Here is a 22,272-nt window from a genome sequence, read left to right on the forward strand (position 1 = left end):
TGAGGCAGCCACGATGCCTGCCATCTGACAGAAACCGAAATGGAAGCCAGAGTCACAGTGGCGCGCCCGAAGTCATTGATTTAGTAACAAAAGCTGGACTTGAACCTGGTCTCCGGGCCCTAAGCCTGTGGTTAACCCCACTGCTGTTACCAAAAGTCACTCTCGAAAATTCGCCCTTGGATACTTTGTAACCAAGTCACTGGGTAACCACATGGACATGAGAGTAGGGATCACCAGTAAGGAAGAGACTTTACAGATAAAAACAGATTTGGGGCGGACTTCTAACCAAATGGGGTACCGAGACTGGATTTATTCTCCAGCCTTGAAATCTCTGGAAAAAAAAAAACATATAGGAAAAAATACTGTTTGGGGCGCCTGGGTCGCTCAGTCGGTTAAGCCTCCTGGTTTCAGCTCAGGTCATGATCTTGTGGTTGTGGGATAGAGCCCTGCATTGTGCTCACCAGGGAGCCTGCCTCTCTCTCCCTTTGCCCCTCTCCCTGCTTGTGCTCTCTCTCACGCTCGCTCTTTCTCTCTCAAATAAGTAAATGGAGGATCATGGAACCATGACATCAACCAAAGGTATTTTGGAGGGACAGAGGGTAAAGCGATTCTTCCCAATGACTACCAGTTGGGAAAATGACACAGTTTTACCCTGAATTCCCTCTTTTTCAGTGAAAGAGAATCATAGCCTAAACCATTTTTATTTTTTGGATAGACGAAAGTTCACTTTAAACCTCATTGAATGAAACAAGTCTCCAAGGACCCTGGGATTACCAAGTGACACTAGTCACGATCAGATGATTTTGTTAGATGCTCTGCACGGCTCTTATCAGATACTACTTCACTAATGTCTTTTCTGTTTCTTCCCACTGAATGTAAAGTTCCAGAAACTGGGGATCTTGTTTATCTTATTCCCGAGCATGTGGAACAGGGCCCGGCACCTAGCAGGTGCACTGTTACTGTTTCTCGGAAGAGCTCACAAAGCAGAAGACCCTCCTTAGCCCCGGACTGTGAGGCTGGGCAGCTGGGCTTTTCATGAAAATCCCATATACTTTCTGAGCAACCTCTGACTGAAATTTCACAAAGACGAAGGGCAAACGAGGGTAGAAAAACCAAGCAAAGTGGCCAAATAAAGTTGAACATGATGTGGGGCAGGACAGAGGGGAGGCCATCCTGACCACCACTTATGTCCGGGAAAGAAAAACAGTTTGGGTGTTCATTTCTTTACAGTGGTGAAAGAGGTTCAGCATGAGGAGAGAAAAATCACATGTCTGTGATCTACCTGTCCGCAGCTCCTTCCCCCAGAAATGCCCTTCCCTCTTCTCGCCACCAAATGGGGCATGTCACACCCTTCCTTCCATGGCCAACCCTCCCATATGCTCTGTCACATCTCCATGTTTTGCCATGTTTCCATCGGATCTCTCTCTTCCTTCCTTCCTTCTCTCCCTCCTTTCTTCTTTTGCCTTGGGAGGAGGAGATGAGAGAGGGAAACCCTGTGTCACCTGCTGAGCCATGGCCCCCTCCCCTCTGTGAGTTTGCCCTTACTCATTGCGGATCTATGGACAATACATAGAATTTTGTAGATTTTTAAAATGACATATTCATGTTGTATGAATCCTTCTGTACCTTTTTTTGCTCAGCACTATTCATGTGGCTACATGTAGCCCTGGTGTGTTCATGGAGTGATTCATAGTGGTTCATTACCACCACGTGAAAACCCAGGAGTCTCTCTGCCTCTCCAGCCCTCTGTTCGCCTCCCTGCTCCGTTGCCCTGCAAGCTCCAGGAGAATGGGTGTTTTCTAGGCATGAGAAAAGCACCTAGGGGCGCGTGGGTGGCTCAGTCGTTAAGCGTCTGCCTTCGGCTCAGAGCGCTGCATCGGGCTCCCTGCTCCACAGGAGGCCTGCTTGTCCCTCTCCCACTCCCCCTGCTTGTGTTCCTTCTCTCGCTCTGTCAAATAAATAAAAAATCTTAAAAAAAAAAAAAGAAAAGAAAAGCACCTAGAAAATCTGGTTGATTTGTTCCAAGAATTTCTCAACACTTCCTAAGTGTTCCACTGTATAAAGTGACCATAATTGTTTTGTCAATTCTTTTGCAGATGACATCTGCATTATTCCAATATTTTGCTCTTTTAGACAGGGTTTTTGCAGGGATATTCTTTTCCCTGTCTCCTCGTGCTCGTGTAAGGAAGAATTCATTTGTATCCAAGAGTGAAGTGACTGGGTCAGAAGTAGATATGTGTAGCTTCAAATTTATTAAAACTACTACATGCTTTGCGAAGTGGTTATGCCAAGACTTGTCACCACTAGCTTATTATATATTTTATATGTAATATATAGAATATAGATTTTTTATTTTTTTAAGTTAATTTTTTTTGTATTTAAGTAATCTCTATACCCAGCGTGGGGCTCAAACTTACAACCCCGAGATCAAAAGTCGCACGTTCTTCTGATGGAGCCAGCCAGGCACCTCTGTATAATACATATAAAAAGCTACAGACTTACAGTTCTTAAACTCTTTTTTTTTAAAGATTTTATTTATTTGACAGAGAGAGACACAACGAGAGAGGGAACACAAGCAGGGGGAGTGGGAGAGGGAGAGGCAGGCTTCCCGAGGAGCAGGGAGCCTGATGCGGGGCTTGATCCCAGGACCCTGGGACCATGACCTGAGCCAAAGGCAGACGCTTAATGACTAAGCCACCCAGGCGCCCCCAGACTTACAGTTCTGACCTCAGAACTACGGCACTCAAATCCTTCCAGAATTTTTCCGTGCGTAAACCGCGTATGTACGGAGATCTTTCTCTTCTGACACATGGGACACTTTCCAACTGCTTTTGGACAGCTGTTAGTGCTCTGTTGTCAGGATGCACCTTAACTTTGTGAATTAGTCTCCTGTGGGTGGGTGGGTGTTAGCTTACGCTCTGAAAACATCATGTATTAAGCATGTTTGCATGTTCTGTAGTTCTTTTCGTGGCTATGTATTTTATTGGGTAGATGTACCGGAATTAACTAGTCACGTGTGTTTTTGCAATCACAGACTGGTATTAATCTTGTATTTTTCTCAGGGAAAATGTCTAAGAGTTGGAATTTTGGTCAGTGCATTAGTATATTTTGTGCCTCTCATGTATTGCGAACAGGATTATTATAATTTAGGCTGCCAGCCTCCTGGAAACGGCTTTATGTATCGCGGGCATTTGTTTTGTTGACTTGACCCTGAGTGCCCACAGGGGCATGATTGGTGGAGATTCTCCTCTGCGTCCCAGGGCCCTGGCACATAGTAGGTGCACGGTAAATGCTCGTTGAGCCAGCAGGAAGAGACCTCGATGTCACTGCAGAAAGACAGGCATCCAGGCACTCGGAGAGGTTGCCTGGTACTGGAAGGAGATTAGAGACCTGGAGTCCCGGCACGCAAGGCTGGGATTCCCGGGGACCACCGTCCCTGTCCATTCCTGGCCAGGGTCTGCGGGTGGGGGGAAAGGCAGGTGCCAGGTGCCAAGGGCCAGGGGCAGAGCAAGGTCTGAGCCCTGCCCGCTTGCCGCGGCGGGAAAGCGCCGGGTAATGGAACAGATCGCGAACACGCACTGCCAGTGGTTTGAGGAAGCCAGCCCCCCCTGCGCCCCACCGGACACGCACCACCCCCAGACCTCCACGCTCCAGCTATGTGACTCGGGGGAGCCGATAGACCACGGCAGCTCCCCCCGCCCCGCACCACCACCCGGAAGTTGCCCACGTCCTTATTCCTGGGCCCTGTGAGTGGCTCAGCTCACATGGCCAAAGGCAGCATGCAGGTGTCATTAAGGTTTTTGAGATCAGGAAATTGTTCTGGATGATCCGGGCAGGCCCAATGTCATCACGAGGGAGTTATACAGGGCGGCAAGAGAGACGAAGCAAGAAAAGGGAGATGGGACGTCGGGACATTCCACACACTTGGAAGAGGGAGGAGGGGCCCCCAGCCGAGGAAGGGCAGGCAGCCTCTACAAACCGGAAAAGCCAAGGAGAGAGATCCTCTCCTGGTCTCCAGAAGGAACATAGCCCCACCAGCACCTTGATTTTAGACTCCTGACGTCCAGAACGGTGGGGGATTAAGTTTGTGTTGTAAACCATGGGTCTGTGGTAATTTGTTATGGTGGCAATAGGAAAACACGTCCGCTCAGCCCCGGGGGCCTCATCTGTAAAGTGGAAGGAATAATAGAACTTATTTTATATACTTTCTTTGAGGCTAAAACACACCAAGATATTTGAAATGTTTAGAAGGCTGTGGGGCAAAGAGTAAGTGTTCAGTAAACACCTGGGCAAGTAGCTTGAGCTCCCTGGGCCCCCAGGGTTCCTCTGGAGCGCACGGGTGGGGTCCCACTCTGCCCTCTCCTCAGACAGGCCCTGGGAGGGGCCAGGACAGATACCTTCTGCGGCGGGGGGAGCTCAGCATCCTGAAGCTCTGACCCGCGTCCCCAGGGCACCAGAGGGGAAGCCAACTGGGGCTCCTGGGAGCCGGGACAGAGCCTCTGGGCCCCTGAGTATTTCATCACAGCAACGAAGCCAGGAGGGCGAGACTGCACACCTTTCCAGAAGCTCAGGGCAAGGGGAAAAATCATCTCATCTACTAGAACAGGGATTTAGCGTGCCCAAAGCTTAACACACAAGCCCAAACGCATGCACCCACACACTCACACACACACACACACACACACACACACACAAGAACTGTCTCAGTCTGGGCTGCCATAACAAATTACCATGGACTGAGGAGTTTAAAACAGACATTTATTTCTCTTTATTTATTTCCCCCCAGAGGCTGGGAACTCCAAGATCAAGGTTTGGAGTCTAGTGGGGGTCTGCTTCGGAAGGGGGCTTTCTGCTTGCTGGGTCCTGGGGCGGGGGGTGGGGAGAGGCGAGGGAGTGTGGGGCCCTGACCCCATTCAGGAAGGCTCCACCCTCATGACCTCATCACCTCCCAAAGGCCCGGCCTCCACACACCCTCACACTGGGGGGTCGGATCTCAGCATGTGAATATTGAAGTGACACTCACCGTCATAGCAAGAACACACGTGGGCACATATGCAAACATACAAACAAGCGCACGCGCGCACACACACACACACACACGCTCCCAGTAGGGCCAGGACAGGCAAAGCTGTTACTCCCTGTTCTCCAGATGAAGAAGCTAAACTGTAGAAGGGAAAAGGCTTGTTCATGGTCCATCCCATGGGTTGGAGCCAAGCCAGGACAGAACCCAGGCTCCAGCCTCCTGGATTCAGCAGTGCTGGGGGGCAATGGTGATCCAGGGGGTGCTTCCTATCCTCCCCCTGCCCCTGCTACCCCCCCATTCCTTCTCCCCTTCGGATTGGACATGGGCTTGAGCAGAATTGCATTCATAATAGTGCCATTTGATTAGTGGATTTGATTTCGAGAGGAGTTGGGACTAAGTTGTTTTTGAATACCCTCTACCAGGCCAGAGGGCAAGACCACCACCTCATGTCATTCTTCTCTCAGCATAATTTTGGTGGGATGGGGTCAGCCGCCTTCTCCCTTTTTAAAGATGAGAATTTGAGGCCCCCGTGATGTGCTCACTGCGACGGGGAGCACGAAGAGGGCAGATACAGCCGGTGCCTCGCAGGACCTTCCTGTCTGGGCAGCGGCTGAGCCCTGGAGCCTCTGGAGCTCCCCGGGTGCTGGGGAGCGGACCAGGGCAGGGCACCTGCTCGGCCCCGAAGCCCCGGTAGAGGCCAGGGCAGGACCCAGGCCATTTCCGTCCACGCTTTCAGTCACGTGTTGCTTTAATTTACAAAAAAAAAAAACAAAAAAACTTCAGTGTTATTTTTCAAAGCACAGTCCATGACCCGCCACATCAGAATCACCTGGGGGGACGTGCTCCAGGTGATGCAGAATCCAGGGCCCCGTGGAAGGCCGAGGCTGGGGTACAGGACTCGCGTTCCTGACGTGCTGGCGTGGGACCCACAGGTGAGGGCGAGGGGAGCAGACACGCACACCCTGGACAGGGAGGCAGGGGTGCAGCAGCACGGGCAAGGGGAGCATCGCGGGACCTGCTCCCCGTTCGGCTCCTCCAGGGCCTCCGGCGGCTGCGGCATCGTGGGTTGGCTGCCTGGGAGCAGGTCGGAGCCTCTGGAAGCCTGCCCTGCGGGGAAGCTTCTGGGACGGAGGTGATGTGTGCTCATGAGCTCAGCATTTCCCAGCCTGACTCATGGGAGGGAGTGACTTTACCCGGCAGGGCCCGAGGGGGGCCTCGATGTGGAACTTCCACGAGAGTTTCATTTTCCTTTTAAACTCACTGCTCAGCCTTCAGCGGTGGGTCCGGGAGCCCGAAGGAGAGCTGTTCGCGAAAGGAAGTCTGGCTTCAGAACCACCCGCCCCCGCTCCCCCAGGCTGCCGTGCCCCCTGGCTTCTGGGGCGCGCTGAGGGCGCGGGCAGGGTGGCAGAGCACAGGGGCCAGGCCCGAGGCTCCCGGGGGGTGGGGGGTCCCCTGCCGGGGGGGGGGGGTGCTGTGGGGGAGACTGAGAAACCCTTACCGGAGCCTGAAGGGTTTCCTCGTGAGAGGGGAGCAAAAGAACACTTTCTTTTGTTTTCAGTTGTTGGTCAAGTTCTTAGGGGCCCAAGAAACTGGGAAACTCTCCTCTTTGCCTCTGATGCAGTAAGAAGACAAAGCAAAAGCAAGAATATTTAGCTCTTTTATCCTCCCCCGCTGCCCTATGAGGTCGCGGGTTCAAGCTTCCTCTACTAAAAGCAGTAGGAACAATTAAGAATGATCTGGAGGTAGAGGGTGAGGGAGCTGTGCCAGGCTCTTTGGCATAAACAGCAGAGGGGAGGGAGGGGATTATCATTTATGGAGCCCCTAATTTATACCAGACCAGATGCAGGTCTTACGTTTTACCAAAAAGGTATTGATCAAAGTGAAATGTACACATACTTGAATTATTCAGGAGGGCCTATTGTGAAATGTCCTGAGTTGTCCGTTCTCTGTCCATTTTGTGAGGGCAGCGGCGGTGTCCACGCTTCATGGGCAAACGAAGGGCTGAGGGGCAGGCCCACTTGCCCACGTTCACTCAGCCGTGAGGGCGACCCACAGCCTCAAACCCAGGGCCGGAGAATCCACAGGCCTCAGCTCTGCTTCTAGGGGCCACGGAAATGCTTTGTTTAGCCGAACAACAGTCTTACCAGAAAAACACCAAAGGCCACCTCACATTTTCAGGTTCTTGGGCCGGCTTTGAAGGCCTTAGTTTGTGATTCCCAAACGTCCCATCCTCTTGAAGACATGTTCGTTTCTAAGAGTGGAAGGAAAAGACCACCCACAGAATGGGAGAAAATTTTTGCAAATCATCGATTTGAAAGGGACTTGTCTCTAGGATATATAAAGAACTGCTACAACTCAGTAACAACAAAAAATAATCCAATTCTAAAACGGGCAAAGGTTCTACGTGCCATTTCTATAGAAGAGTTAGCCATGGCCAGTAAGCACTTGAAAAGATGTTCCATGGCGTTTGTCATCAGGGAAACACAGGCCACCACCACCACGAGACGCCGCTCCACACCCACGTGGCAAGCTATGATACAAAAGGCAGACACTACACAGTGCTGTCGAGGACGTGGAGAAACCGGACCCCGCGTGCACTGTGGGCAGGGACGTGAAATGGCGCCGCCCCTGTGGAAAAGTCTGGCAGCTCCTCAGAGGGTCAGTCAGCGCGTTCCCCAGGCCCCGGCAGCTCAGCTCCTGGGTTGGCGTACAAGAGACCGGAGGGCATAGGTCCACACAGACCCTGACGCACAGATGTTCACAGCAGCCTGACTCCTAATAGTCACACCGGCGGCAACAATCCAAATGCTCCTCACTGGATAAACAAAATGAAGTCTATCCCCAGGGTGGAGCATGACCTGGCACTAAAAAGAAAGAAAATACTGACGTATATGACAACATGGATGAACCTGGAAGACACTACGCTAAATAAAAGAAGCCAGTCAGAGAGAACCATGTATCTTATGATTCCACTTATAGGAAACGTATAAAAGAGACAAATCTATATAGGTGGGGAAGTAAATTAGTGATTGTCATGAGCTAGTGGGAAATGAGGGGTGACTAATGGGCATGGGGTTTCTTTTTGGGGTGATGAAGAGGTTCTAGAGTTGAGTGTGGTGATGGTTGTACAACTCTGGGAATATGCTAAAAACCCCTGAAATGTGTACCTTAAATGGGTGAATTATATGGCATATGTATTATACTGAAATAAAGCTGTTACATGTTTAAAAAAAAAAAGAGTTGGGAAGTGGGAGGTAGGTGACAGGTGTCACTGGCAGAGAGCCAAGGAGGCAGGTAGCTCATAAGGGGCTTGCCCTGATCAGTCCTTAGGCTCAGCTCTGCTCTCTAGGACACGTTATTTTCTATTTTATTATTTTTTAAAGATTTGTTTATTTATTTGAGAGAGAGAGCGAGAGAGAGAGAGGGAGAGCGTGCAAGGGGAGAGGCAGAGGCAGAAGAAGAGGGAGAATGTCAAGCAGACTCCCCACTGAGCACAGAGCCTGACGTGGGGCTCGATCCCACAACCCTGAGATCATGACCTGACCCGACATCAAGAGTCGACGCTTAACCAACTGAGCCACCAGGGGCCCCAGACTTTTTTTTAAATAAATGTTTTGTTGAAGTATAACCAGCGGACCGCTGGAGTTGACTCAGTGCAACTCGCAAGGACGGACTGTTTGCCTCTTCTCCCAACGTGGCACTCAGTGACATCACATCAGTGGCTGGTAGTCAGCCGTGCCAGAAACACTTCCACCACGGGAATGGGGAATTGCTACAAAGAAGGGCTTTTAAAGATCTATTTTCTGAGGGCTGGCTACACCTTTATCAGCGTGCCACTGAGAATAACACGTACAGGAAAGTGCACATATCAGAAGCCAACAGCTCACTGAATTGTCACCAACTGAAAAAACATGTATGAACAGCAGCCAGAGAAAGGAATAGAGTAGTATCTGCACCCCGAAGTCTGCCAGGTTCTTCAGGTTCCCCTTTGGGCCACGACGATTCTGACTTGTAACCCCCACAGATGGTTTCTTTGTGTACGTTAAGAGAGAATCAAAGGTGGATCCTTTCAGCCCTCAACACGGGGACACTCGTCTGTTGTTGGTACCGTGACCATCCTCCGTCCCACGGTGCGACGCATCCCCAGTTAACACGCCCATTGTACTGTTGATGGACACGTGGGCAGTTTCTAGGTCGCTACTCTTGTGAGTAGTCCTGCTATGGACTATTCTTTCGGCCAGCACATGCGCCCATTTCTCCCGGGGAGTCTATGGGTCCCTGCGGCTGCACGGTCAGCTTTAGACGACAGAATCTCAGCCAACTTCACTTTCGCTCTGTTCCTATTTTCCTCCTCCTGCCCGACTCCCTGTCCTCCCCTCTCCTTGCAAGCTGGCTCCCCATCCCCACCCCAGCATCTTCCACTTGGGCACAGACCAGACGAGGCCTTGGCTTTAGGTGGGAAAGTGAACCCCGGGCCAAGGGCTCCAGTCTGGAAGGGAAAGCAGGAAAGCCTGGGTGTGCTTGCAGCTCTGTCGCCTCTAGAGCTTGCTTTCTAGCCCCGTAGACCGAGATCCAGATAGGGCAGCCATCGCCTGGTATCTGGAGGTGGAGCAGGCCAGGGGAGTCCTGGTGGCTGAGCTTGCCAAGTGGTTCCAGCTGAGCAGGAACTAAGCTTGCACATTCGGACAATGCATTCTTGTGAATCTTTGTTCTGCAGCTTAGTGCACCATAAAAAGAGGGCCATTGTCAAGCCGCCTGTTTACTGGGTGGGAGTCAGCAATATGCAGCGCAAGTGGGCAGAGCAAATGTGGATCAGAGGCTCCCTGGCCGTGGCCCTTGCTGGGGCGGGTACTCCCCATGCCTTTGAAAGCATGATGCTTCCCGTGCTCACATGACCCGCCCCCTTCAATAGCAGGTGCTTTTGCCAGGTTTCGTGTGTTCACTCATTCAAGGAACACTCAGCAGTCACCAACGGCATGTCAAGCATGGCGTAAATCCGTGTTTCTGATTTCTCACCTGTCACTGGGGAAAGTGAGGTTCCTTTCTCTTTTTAAAAAAGATTGTATTTATTTATTTGAGAGGGTGTGAGCCAGAGAGGGAGCATAAGCAGGGGGAGGAGCAGAGAGAGAGGGAGCAGACTCTCTGCTGAGCAGGGAGCCAGACACGGAGCTCGATCCCAGGACCCCGAGATCATGACCTGAGCCGAAGGCAGACGCTCAACCGAGCCACCCAGGCGCCCCGAAAGTGAGGTTTCAAGTTGTTGTTTTTGAGAGGATGAGAGGGTCCTGTGTGCCCCCCGGCGGTGCATGGGAATCACCTGGGGATGCTGGCTAGCTGCAGACTCTGGGGCGGCTCCTGAGACTCAGACGCTGGATCTCCGAGGCCAGGGACCCGGAGTCTGACTTTCATACCAAGGATGATGCTAGTGCAGGCGTGAAAACCCGGCCCTCATGTGTTTCCAGACCAGCGTGCAGATGGCCCATTTGCTATCTCTTGTTCTCCAATCTGCTTGGACCTATAAAGCAAAATCTAAAATTCGGTCCACGGAAGCGTGAAGCCCAGCAAAGCTTCTCCCAGGTGGTTTTGCAGAAGGTCAAAGTTTTGGCCTTCTGAGCCCCTGACTAGGGTTTGCTGTGTGGTAAGATTTTTGCAAAACAGCTGTGTTTATCTGAGCTTTAATTCCTGTTTTCAGGAGCTTAAGTGTTTCAGCATTTGCACACGGGGTTGCTGTGCTCACAGACACACGCTGGCTCACCAGTGCTGCCTCACGGGTCACTCTGTACATGCACCAGGACCCCCGCGTGCCAGCCCGACCTCTGGCTCTAGCTGCAGAGCAGCTCCGAGGCTCACTCCCGGCGGGGCCCTCCGAACGGCCAACTTCACTGCATCTCGCAGTTCACGCACACCCTGACGGGCTGACCTGTCCATGGAAGGCTGGGGCGGCCTGGCTTGGACCCAGGTTCCCTTCAGAAAGGGCAGCCAGGGAACACAGGAGCAACATAGGGGCAGTGCAGGGTCATGGCTGGTGGCCACATGGGCCCTGACCTCGGGTTCGAGTCTGGCCCCAGCCTTCGCCGGCAACTTGACCTGCCTGAGCCACAGCCTGCTCAGCTGTAAGGCGGGGAGAGATGAGACCAGCTCCCTAGTGCTGCGGAGCTGAGCACGGCTCTGCTGCCGGGGCCCCAGTGCACGTGAGCCATCACTGTGCAGGCGACGGCACCCAGGACTCGGCGGGGGGTCCCTGCTGCAGCTGTTCCTGGGGACGTTCCCCACCGGAGGGTGGGGGGGCGGGCAAAGTGATCGGTGCTTCTTCATTCCCCTCTCCCCACAGGCTTCTCAAGGACAGAGTATGGGGCTCCTCTTTGCTACCACAGGCCTGGAGTCCTCTTGATGCAAAGAGAATGTTTGGGGGGAACTTACACGCTCAGATGTTTAAGGGTAAGGTAGCCTCCCCTGCAGCCCAGGCTGGGGCCGAAGAGGCCAGGTTGAGTGTGTCCAGCTGTGGGAGGGGGCACAGGGTCAGCTGAGGCTCACCTGCAGAGAGGTGAGCCCATCAGCTCGGAATTATGTACTTCCTGCAGACCCGGGGAAGTAAGATTCCTCCCGGGAGGGATGAGAACGCATGGTGGGGCGGGGGCGTGGGAGAGGTCGACTTGGAAGTACCATCTCTACCACCCCCCCCCGCCACACATACACACACGTTCTGGGAGAAGACAGGGTGCTGGGTTAGAGGAGAAACAAGGTGGTGGGGCGGGGGAGGGAAGGCTCTTGCCGAGGCCACACGGACACGGGCTCACAGGGCTACCATGAGTGACCTTGAGCAAGTCACCTCAGCTCGGTTGAGCGGATGTGCCTCAAGAGGATTTTCACCTCACTGGGGACTGAAAGCACATACAGGAAACAGGCTCATCAACCGTCTAGCGTTTGAAGGACCGAAGGCAGGGAGGAACCTAAGGTTCCTCTGGTTTCTAGCATCACTGGGGGAGGGCCATCTGGGGCTCCCAGCAGTCGGGAGGGGCTGCTTCCAAGGGGGGCAAGTCCGTTCATTTCAAACAGACACTGTCCCAGGTTTAAAATAATACAGAACCAATGCAACCACTGTAACACTGTGATTAGAAAGAAAGCTGGCTGCCCCTCTGCCTGAATTATCCAGGTTAATTCCATTAGCCTATCCCCGAACTATCCTGACAGTCACTGGTTTCCATGCCAAGGCCCATTTTCCCTGGCAGCATGGTCTGTAGTTTATTTGGTCTAGGTGTGTGAACAGGCACTAAAACGTACCAAAGCTCTCGAAAGGAAACAGAAGGAATGCCAAGCACTCCAGAGTCTTCCATGCTGTAGCTTCTGGCTTCTACCTCTGTTCCTCTGGCTGGACCTTTGCAATGCAACTAGGAACTTTCCTAGCACAGCCTTGGAAGCCAGAACCACTCGTGTGGGCTCCTGACTTGGTCATACCAGCCCATGGCACCTCCTGCATGTCAGTGAACCCTTCTGAGCCTCATTTTTGGGCTCTGTCAAGCGGAGAGGTGCATGAATGCTTCTTGCTGGCCTGAGGGTGAGAGATCACGCAGGCCCAGTGCCTGGCCCTGGATCAGCTCCCTGCGTGGCGGCCCCGAGAGGAGCAGCTACAGGACAGAAGGAAACGCTCAGCAGCCCAAGGCCTGGGCGTCACCCTCCCTCTTCACGGGAAGTGGGTGCATGGGGGTGGGAATGGGGGAACCCCCAAATTCTAAGGTCTATTTTTTTTTTAATTACTTGACAGAGAGAGAGAGACAGCAAGAGAGGGAACACAAGCAGGGGGAGTGGGGGAGGGAGAAGCAGGTTTCCTGCCAAGCAGGGAGCCCGACGCAGGGCTCGATCCCAGGACCCTGGGATCATGACCGGAGCCGAAGGCAGACGCTTAAGGACTGAGCCCCCCAGGTGCCCCGAGGTCTATGTTTTGTAAGCTGAGGAAAGCGATGGACATTTTTATGTATCCAGAGCGAGCTTTGACACAGGAGCTGGACTGACCTGTGTTACCTGTCCCCCCAAAGCAAAGGCAAGTGGAGTCTTGATTCTCACCAAATGGGAGTATAGTGGACAACTCACAAAATGGCTTGATTTCAGATGTTTGGGATCAACTGAGAGTATGTTTATTTAAAAGCAATTTTAAATATTAAAAAAAGTAGAAATTAACACATACAGTACTGAAAACCGGTCACATTAAATACATGTGAAATGACAAGCGTACTGATGTCTGGTGGTAACATCCAGATGAGAGTTTGGAATTTGCCTGGTGGCACTATGGGATTCCTACACGACATGTAAAAGTTTAGGCAATAAAAAAATAAATACCAATTGCTGTTCAACAGTAAAATAAGACACAGACTATTTGCAGAATGTAACTTTCCCCTCTGGGGGAAAAAAAGAACTAATTAAGTATTTTTTTTTAATAAGGGTCCATACCTTCAAAATACTATTATCATGTACAAAATTGCAGATCGTGGCTCACTGAGTTTAAGAACAACATCAGATTCACACTTGACCAAGATCACCAAAGGTATTCATACCTAGCTTTCCTATGTCCCACACTAAGCTGGATTAGAGAGAACTCAAATTCCTCATGGAAAATAAAAACAAAACCAGAATGGGGGTGGAAAAGGTATTAAAAAATATGTTTGTGTAAGTGGTTGCAAATGAAGAAAAAGAACAATGACTCCATGTAATTTTAGACATCTAGGTTTTGAGTTTTTTAGAAAACCAGTTTATTTTGAGATCAGCTGAAAATACTGTAGAGACCACAGAAAGGAATAGTTCTTTAATGCAACTAAAAATGTGTACTTGAATGAACCAGGACTCCAGGTCACTTCGGATGGCGACTTCCTGTCCTGACACGAGCGCGGCCAGTGAGCAGGGGCTCTAGACACTCGCCTCTGTGCGGGGCTCGCAGGGCACCCCCCTACCCCCCGCACGCCCCCCGCCCCAGGAAGCAACTGCTTAAACTCACTTTCCAGGAACAGCTGAGAAGTTGTGTTGCAGGTCTGTCATGCAAGGTTTACTTATTAGGTGGTTATTCAAAGTTTTCGTAGTACTCGCTTAAGCAGAACTAGATGGAATATTCACTGAGCACGGAGACTCTACGAAAGAGGGTTTTTCCTAGGGGTTTGGTGGGGAGCTGTACTTCTGCGAAACGAACCTTTCTCTCTTATTGCCGAGGTTATGGGCTTGGCGATACCAGCTTTCTGTGCGGTTGCCCACAGAACCGTTTAAGCAGGACCCGGGGGCCTTGGAATCAAGAGAGCAGCCCCGCTGATCGGGCAGGGCAGCTACCTGGACCGATGGGGCTGGCGTCCTAGTGGTCGGACGTACGAACAGGGCCCGGACAGGCGGACACGGAGGGAGGCTCAGAGCACCACGCGTGGTGGCGGCCGAGCGCCTGGCTGTGACCTGGCCTGACAGTACCATGTCTACGAACAGAGCTTCAGACCAGCAAGCTCGCCTGCGACGGGGGCGGAATCGAGAGCATGGACGAAGGAGAGCCTGCCTTCAGCACCCGGATGCTGCGGCGGGGAAACGGGGTGAAGGGCCGACTTTAAATTTTTTCATTTTCGTGAACCATCTTTTCACCCGTTTGAACTGATCAAGGGCCAAACTAAGAAAATAATTAAAACTGATGTGTTCGGGGCTTTAACACAGGTGAAGGGCGCTAATTCGTAAGAGGAGACGGAACTTCACACTCTGAGAAAGCCGAATGACTGACTAGAAACAGATATTGTTGCAACCTTATAATTTCTGCTTTAATGGCGATCAAGTTAAAAAATGTACAGTTCCACTTGTCCATACTATTCCTTTATAAAAGGCAGATTTCGGGTAAGCTTCTAAATGCATGCATAATGTAGAGGCTAATGTTTCCTGGCGGTCCTTGGTTCCTGGAAGTTGAGCTTCATCAGGTGTGTTTTAAGCTTTTGTCAAAATAGTCGTGAAGGATATGTTATTTTTGCATAATGAGGTAATATCTCAGGGGCGGGCACTCCTCACCAGAAGACAGCATACACCCACCTGGCCTAACCTGCACGAGGCTGCAGGGACCGGAAAATGCCACCGAAGCTGTTGGGTGGCTGAATATTTTGCTGAAGGAGTAACACTTACATTGAACCAAGCACTTCTCTGTAATAAATACCAAAGTCGGTTTTTGTAGCTGTAAACTGTGTACACAGATAAACTACAGGCTGGTCTGTCGTGGAGCTAAAAGTTTCACCTGGAAAACAGAACACCCTCTTTGCTAATGTTGCATTTGCAGTAACACAATTGAGAATACTGTTTCGTTAGGGACACAGAGTGGATTCTCTGCCTTTCAGCGGTTGCTGGAGACCACTCTTATTGGCAAAGCCAGCAGTTCCTAGATTCCTGGTTTTGTCTGTCTGCTGGGAAAACAGCACAGAGGCGGAAGTGCGAGATGCCCGGGACGGCCGTGGCAGACCAGTAAGGCGCGCCGGGTCCCAGGGCCCCCCCAACACTGGCGAGGGCAGGAGCCCACAGGGTATTTACACACACCTATCCCCTCCTGAGGTGGCCCTTCCGGGACTCTCGTTCTGTAGCAGCTATATACACACGTGTGCACGGGGTTACGTGGAGGCAGCGGTCCTGCGTGAGGATGTGGACGATCTGAAGGTTCTGCTTTTTGCTAGTCGGACAGGATGTGAACAAAGGACACTGGAAAGACCCCCTTCCTTTCAGGCTGTCCTTCGATATGCCCAATCTGTAGGGAGAAGAGAGAGTTGTCAGGCTGGAGGCCAGCAGCTGCCCATGGACAAGCCCCGTGGGTCACGGTCCCCGTGGACTCGGCCCACAGGCCCAGGGTGGAAGGCACGCTGACCCTCCCCCACTCTTTGGGGGACTACACGCAATCGTAACAGAATAACTAACAACAGAAGGTGCAGCCCACTCCGCACCTGTACGTGGTTCTCTCCGCACACACTCGGCCGTCCTGTGAGGGAGCGCCTCCTGGGACCCTCAGCTTCTACCCCAAGTGTCCATTCCCCCCCGGCCGGGTGGAAGAACCTGCCCATGGCCTCACACAGGCTGCAGACTCCAGAGTCCGTGCTCTTCACGGGGTGCACAACGGCCTTTCTTGCTAAGCAACCTCAGACCAGCCTTGCTGGGCCTCTTGTCTGTAAAATGGGGCTAAAATACCCTTTCCTCTCAGGCCTGTGGTGAGATTACATAAAACATCCACAGATGGGAAGAGCTCTCTGGGAGAACTTGTTTCCTGGTTGCCGTGGGGGAAGGAGACGGTGAGGGCAACTCCACGGTCTGCTGCCCGAGCCCGTGACCACAGTCTCCCGCGAGAACTTCCCGACGATCTCTGTTAGACCGACACTCATCGCATGAAAGAGAATCCCATCGCGAGCCTTTGACACAAAGAGCAGGGCACACGCACTGGTTTCAGATGACAAACGCAGAGAGAGGAGGGGGCTTTAGGAGCCGGGCCAGCTCTCCTCTCCATCTCCATCCGTAAAGCAGCTGCGGTGTCCACAGCGGCTGCGGCAGGGGTGCGGGCTCGCCCGGGCTGCTTCCCTGAACTGCCAGGTCTGTGACCTTGGGCCGCTTCTCTCATGCTGGGGTGGAACTGACTGCAGACCTGGCTTGCCCGCCTCAGGGGGCCTTACCCGGTTGGCGTCCTGCACGTGAGTGGGTTTGTGAATCAGAAATCATTGTTTTTAAGTCTGGCTCGGCAGACGTGCTGACGGCACACAGAATTTCCGCTGAGGATGATGGCAGAGGGACCAGTGAAAACTTCCCAACTTACCCCCTCTGGGTCCTCTGCTGTCGTCACAGGTTTCTTAGCAAAGGATCTGATCACTGCCTGCGTATCCCCAAGTGAGTTTTTGGGACATCCTTGTGAGGTGAGGTTACTCCTGTGCCATGTCTGAGCAGGAATCAGGCTTATGGAAGGGACATTCCTTAGCCAAGGCCAGAGAACGACTCAGCGACTCACATCAGGGTCTTCAGAGCCCATCTCCTTGTCATGATTCTAACGTGGCTCTGGAGCAGACTCCCCACCAGGAGCAGGCCCAACCCTAACAGAGGCAGGAAGGGCCACGAGGGCCACCCCCAGCTTGTCCCTCCCCGAGAGAGAGAAAAAGAGGCCTCATCACTTCCTTTGGGGCGTCTCGGCTTCAGCACCCCACATATTCCGGGCCAGTGATTCTGTTCTCCCAAGCATCCCTGGCTTCCACTGGCCAGAGCTCAGAGAACCTCCTTCCTGGGTCCTGACAATTGAAACTCGGACACTGCCAAGGGTCCCTGGAGGGCAAAACCGCCCCTGCCCGAGAGCCCTGCTTCGGTCCAAGCAGAATCCCCACAGCTGTGATCGAGAGTCTGGAGGTACTCTCCAGGCCCAAAGAAAGAAAAGCCAAAGGTGCATGCACACCTGTACGTGTGTGTACGTGTGTGTGTGTTTCTGGGCCCGAGCAGGCTCTGCTGGCTCAACTGTGAACCACAGGTCCCTTTCTCAGCAGACAGAACGGGGTCCCTCTGGGCTGGTGCCACACAGCTGCCAAGGAAGCAGAATCCCACGCTGATACTGGGAAACACTCAGCCAGCAGAGACGTGAGGCCACCACCCACGACACCCCGGCCTGCCGGCTGTCCCACGATCCTCACTCCTGACGCAGCCGGAACAGCACGGGCCCATCGGGCTGCCCTTCTTGTCACTGAGGATCTGCACACGGCCACCTCACCATCATTGTGAGGACAATGAGGCCTTTCCTTCCAGACACCTGGGCAGCAAGTTTTAATGTAAAAGGGATTGTTATAGACATTTTTCACCTACTCCTCTGAAGTCAAGTGAGGAAGGTATCATGCCCCACTCAACAAAGACAGACTGCGGGCTGGGTGAAGGAAGGCTGGAGCCTGAGGACGGCGCGGAATGGGGAGCAGAGCATTCAGGCTCTGGGCTCAGAGATGCTTCGGAACCTTGCCTGCCTGCCTCCTGGCTGTGTCACATGCTTAGCCTGCCCGAGCTTTGGCCTCACATCCAAAAACACCTGCGGCTCGCAGGTTGTACGAGCACGAGGGGCAAGCCCAGGCACACGTTAATCCTCCCGACCCCGTTTCCGAGCTCCGCGGCTGCGTCTCCAGCATGACCGCGGTGAGGGAAGACAGCCAGCGAGGACGCTGGGGGCGCGTGAGGCGGCCGGCAGGGTACATACCCACCACTCCTGGTCCTCTTCCCCTGTGACGACGATCACCTCCCCCTCCATGAAGGTGAGCTCGTCGTCATTGTCCGCCTGGCAGTCGTAGATGGTCTTCACTCGTCTCACCTTGTTTTTCCCCTTCAAAACAGAAACGGGGCTTCAGCGGGAATAAAGGACACACTGACCTTGGGAGTGTGATTTAACTTCACTGCGCCTCAATTTCTCCTCTGTCAAGGGGGAGGCCCATCTGCCAGGCGCCCAGGTGCTGGGTGCTCCCTCTCTCTTCCCCGAGCACTAGAACGGAGCCCAGCATTTGGGAGGGCAGACTATGGGTGGGGACTGAAATCCAGCCCCACCAAAACCCCTGAGGCACACTGCCCTCCCCCACCCCCAACAGCAGCTTGCAGAGATGACAGCAGAGTCTAAAAATGGTTTTGGGAAACATGATGTAAAGAAAAATGTGCAGCTTCTGCATACTGAATGCACAGCATAAACAAATTTCTCAGTCCCCTCACACAAAGTACTAAGTCAGCACATGCTGGTTAAACAGGGCGGCGGCCCGGGGCGGGAGGATTCCAGGCAGTTCCCCAAAATGGTTTTTTTTTTTTTTTTAAGATTTTATTTATTTGACAGACACACAGCGAGAGAGGGAACACAAGCAGGGGGAGTGGGAGAGGGAGAAGCAGGCTCCCTGCAGAGATCCCAGGACCTTGAGCTCATGACCTGAGCTGAAGGCAGAAGCTTAACCCACTGAGCCACCCAGGCGCCCCTCCCCAAAATGTTCTAATTCACGATCAGTTTTCACTTGCACTTTTATCTGCTGGACTTCTGGTTCTTTGCAAATAGGAAGGCGGGAATAGAGAAATCCGCTTCTAAAGGAGGTTTCTGTTGCCTAGCTCATTCAATAATTAGTATTAAAAAAAAGCAAGCTGTGCTTCTGCACGTTTTGGGTCCAGCGAGTTCTCTCTGTGCCCCGGTGTCTCCCTCAATCCCCCCCACTCCTTTCTGTGGCTCGTCCCGGGGCAGTGCAAGGCTTAGTTGTCTCAGCTCCAAGGCCCGCGGGGGAACACTGATCACGGGGAGGATTAAATGAGGGCACAAAACCACTGTCAAGTGCAGAGCATGAGCTGGGATCCTGCACGAGGCCATCTGGGGTGCCTGGGCTCCCGGGACAGCGCCCTCATGACGAGCAAAGGCGCCTGCTGTACTGAATATGGTGCCCTCCAGCCTGTGGGAGAATGAGTGTTTTCCCGACCCCTCCTTTAGTGTGTAGGTGTCACACTCTACGGCAATGCTATTTTTATAACGAGCGGGGGCAGAAGTCTGGTGTGGAGTGGGGGGCCTTTCAGTCCCCTCATTAACCGGCCTCCCTCAGCCTGGGAAGCCAGTGCCCCCGCTGGGGTGCAGCCGTGGGCAGGACCAACGGCCACTGAATCCTCTGGGAGCACCTGTCCAAAAAAGGGTTTCTTGGGAAAAAAGCATTTTTTATATTAAAATAAAATTGGTATATTTTAGAACAGAAAGCATTTCATGAAAAGGAGGGAATGTGGGATTTCAACTGAATTCTGCCTGCACCAGTCTTCTCGGGGCTCTGCCTCCAGTCCCTCCGGGAAGATGCAGTGAGAACTGAGTGGACGATTCTCAGAACCCCGAGAGGGAGCCTGCCTTCCTGTGACTCTGAGAAAGGAAAAGTGTCATCCTCCCGGCTTTAAGACAAGGGTGACCCCTTGCTGAGCGTCTGCCTGGTGCCGCTCCTCGGTCACCGCACTTACTGCCTGTGAGCTCAGCTGCTGCACCAGCTCCTTTCTGTGTACAAGGGCACTGAGGCCCAGAGAAGTAAGGGGCCCAGGTCACGCGGTGACAGCAGGTCGTGAAGCCCACCTGCTAGAGTCCAGCGCCCACGTCCCTAACCACTGGGCTCAGCTCTGCCCGCCGCCGGAACCACAGCCGGTGCAGGTAAGCAAGCCTGTGATCTTTCTGTGTTGCTGGAGCACATACCCTCCCGCTGGGTTTCGGGGCATGGCAGAGGGTTTGCAAAAACCTCAAAACTGGCCTCTACTCACCGTATTGATTTTCCTGGGCAGTGGTACGGGCGTCTCTGGCAGGGTGGGCGTGAGGTCATTGGAGTCTTCGGATGCTTGCTTTTGGATGGCGTCTCGGGACTGCACGTTTGGGGAGAGATCCACTGGGTGCGACTTCTGGGTGATGTCGGGGGGCTGCTGGGCCTTGGGGGAGACCTCTCCAGTCTGGGACTTTGCCAGCAGGTCTCCCAGCTGTGGTTTGGGAGGCAGGTCCTTCATCTGCGGCTTGGGAGGTAAGTCTGCCAGCTGGGGTTTGGGGGGCAGGTCGCCCAGCTGGGGCTTGGGGGGCAGTTCTCCTGGCTTCGGTGGCAAATCTCCGATCTGGGGTTTGGGAGCCAGTTCTGAGGGCTTCGGGGGCAGGTCTCCAGGTGGTGGCTTCTGTGGTAGCTCTGCCAACTGCGAGGACTTCTGGAAGATCTCGGGCGGGCTGCTGGCTTTGTCTAGGGAGAGGTGATGGCTGGTTTCTGTTTTCCTTAGTGCCACTGTGGGAAGCAAGCACAGGGATGGACGTCACCAGAGGGGGCCCCGGGGAGGGGGAGTGCTGCCCCCTCCTTTGGTCACCGAGAGGACCGGCAGAGAGTGAGTGCCCACTCCGGGGCCAGACCCAGGTGCACAGGTATGTACTGCCTGTTCTTAGACGATAGAAGCCGGAAGCCTGGAAGGCGTCCACATGACCATATGTGATTTCATGCCTCAGTCATGTAAGAACGGGATGTCCAAACTAATCCAGAATTAAAACAAAACAAAACAACACAACATGACTGGAATACAAACAGGTTACAGAAAATCAGAAGTATAGTTAGGTTTTCCACAAGCCTACCCCCTAAATGTAGCCATTTATGGTAATGTGCTGCACTTCCTTCTGGACCCTTCCACATGTTTTCCTGCTTTTATCTAAATACTGCTTTTGCAAGAGTATCTGCCAGATCAATAAAATTCCTCTAGCGGCAGTACATAATTTTTTTTTAAGAGATTTTATTTATTCACTTGAGAGAGAGTGAGAGAGCACGAGCGGGGGAGTGGGCAGAGGCAGAGGGAGCAGACTCCCCACTGAGCAGGGAGCCCAATGCGGGGCTCGATCCCAGGACCTCAGAATCGTGACCTGAGCCGAAGGCAGTCGCTTAACCTACTGAGCCACCCAGGCGCCCAGCAGTACATAATTTTTAATGTTGCATTCTGTCCCGTTCTGTAGCCGTATCAGAATTTATTATGAATTCCCCGTGTCTCTAGGATTCCTATACTACATAAGAGGTCAAAGGTCTCTCCTCTTGCCACCTCCCCCACCCCTGAGGGAACCTCTGCTACATTTTGGTGATACAGCCACATGTACTTAATCCCATACATGGATTACAGCACATACTCTGTCTGCAACTTCGTTTCTTGCCCACTTAATATGTTTGGGAGAATGTGCTAGGCAGGTCCTCCCTATTCTCTGTACGGCCATGGCTCTGTCAGTCTGCACCGTGTGGGGATTCTAGTTTGTGGAGCCATCCCCACAGCTCTTTGCACGGCTCTTTCGGTGGGACCTAGGACACTAAGGACACGTCTCCAAGACTAGCTCCACCATGTACTTAACTTGCTGTGTGATCTTGGGTAAATGATACAACCTCCCTGTGCCTCACCTTCTTTATCTCTAAAACGTGAGTTAATGCAGGTAAAGAATTTCCTAACAGGACCGGGAAGGCGCTATGTATCATATAAGAGTATTACCACTACTGCCAGGCAGGGTTCTTTGAGGCCAGGATTCGTACTTTTACTTATTCTTGGAACTCTGGCTCCTGGTACAGAGGCCAAGCACGGAATATGCATTCAGCAAGGAAACAGCTGACTAAGGCACACTAAGAATTTTATTCTACAAGTATAATATATTCAGAAAGATATTCTTACAGTTTATTAAAAAGGAAGAAAAAGAAAGAAAGAAAGAAAGAAAAAGAAAAAGAAAGAAAGAAAAGGAAGGGAAGGAAGGGAAGGAAGGGAAGGAAGGGAAGGAG

At 52.6% G+C, this 22,272-nt stretch overlaps 1 protein-coding gene across 5 annotated transcripts in view; it reads right to left on the reverse strand.

The window, feature by feature from the left end:
* Positions 1 to 14,774: 14,774 nt before the first annotated feature.
* ASAP1 (ArfGAP with SH3 domain, ankyrin repeat and PH domain 1) overlaps positions 14,775 to 22,272 on the reverse strand; it is a 344,365-nt gene continuing 336,867 nt past the window's right edge. For all 5 annotated transcript variants that reach the window (XM_025871128.2, XM_073893210.1, XM_025871129.2 and 2 more), the window contains 3 exons: positions 20,264 to 20,763; positions 18,216 to 18,338; positions 14,775 to 15,761 (listed from right to left, as the gene is read on the reverse strand). In XM_025871128.2, the coding sequence (XP_025726913.1) occupies positions 15,687 to 15,761; positions 18,216 to 18,338; positions 20,264 to 20,763 (698 nt within the window). In that variant the 3' untranslated portion in view covers positions 14,775 to 15,686. The remainder of the gene's footprint in view (positions 15,762 to 18,215; positions 18,339 to 20,263; positions 20,764 to 22,272) is intronic.

Source organism: Callorhinus ursinus, unplaced genomic scaffold, assembly GCF_003265705.2.
Source record: "Callorhinus ursinus isolate GAN/ISIS: 27379988/994484 unplaced genomic scaffold, GSC_fseal_2.0 scaffold5, whole genome shotgun sequence".
NCBI lineage: Eukaryota > Metazoa > Chordata > Mammalia > Carnivora > Otariidae > Callorhinus > Callorhinus ursinus.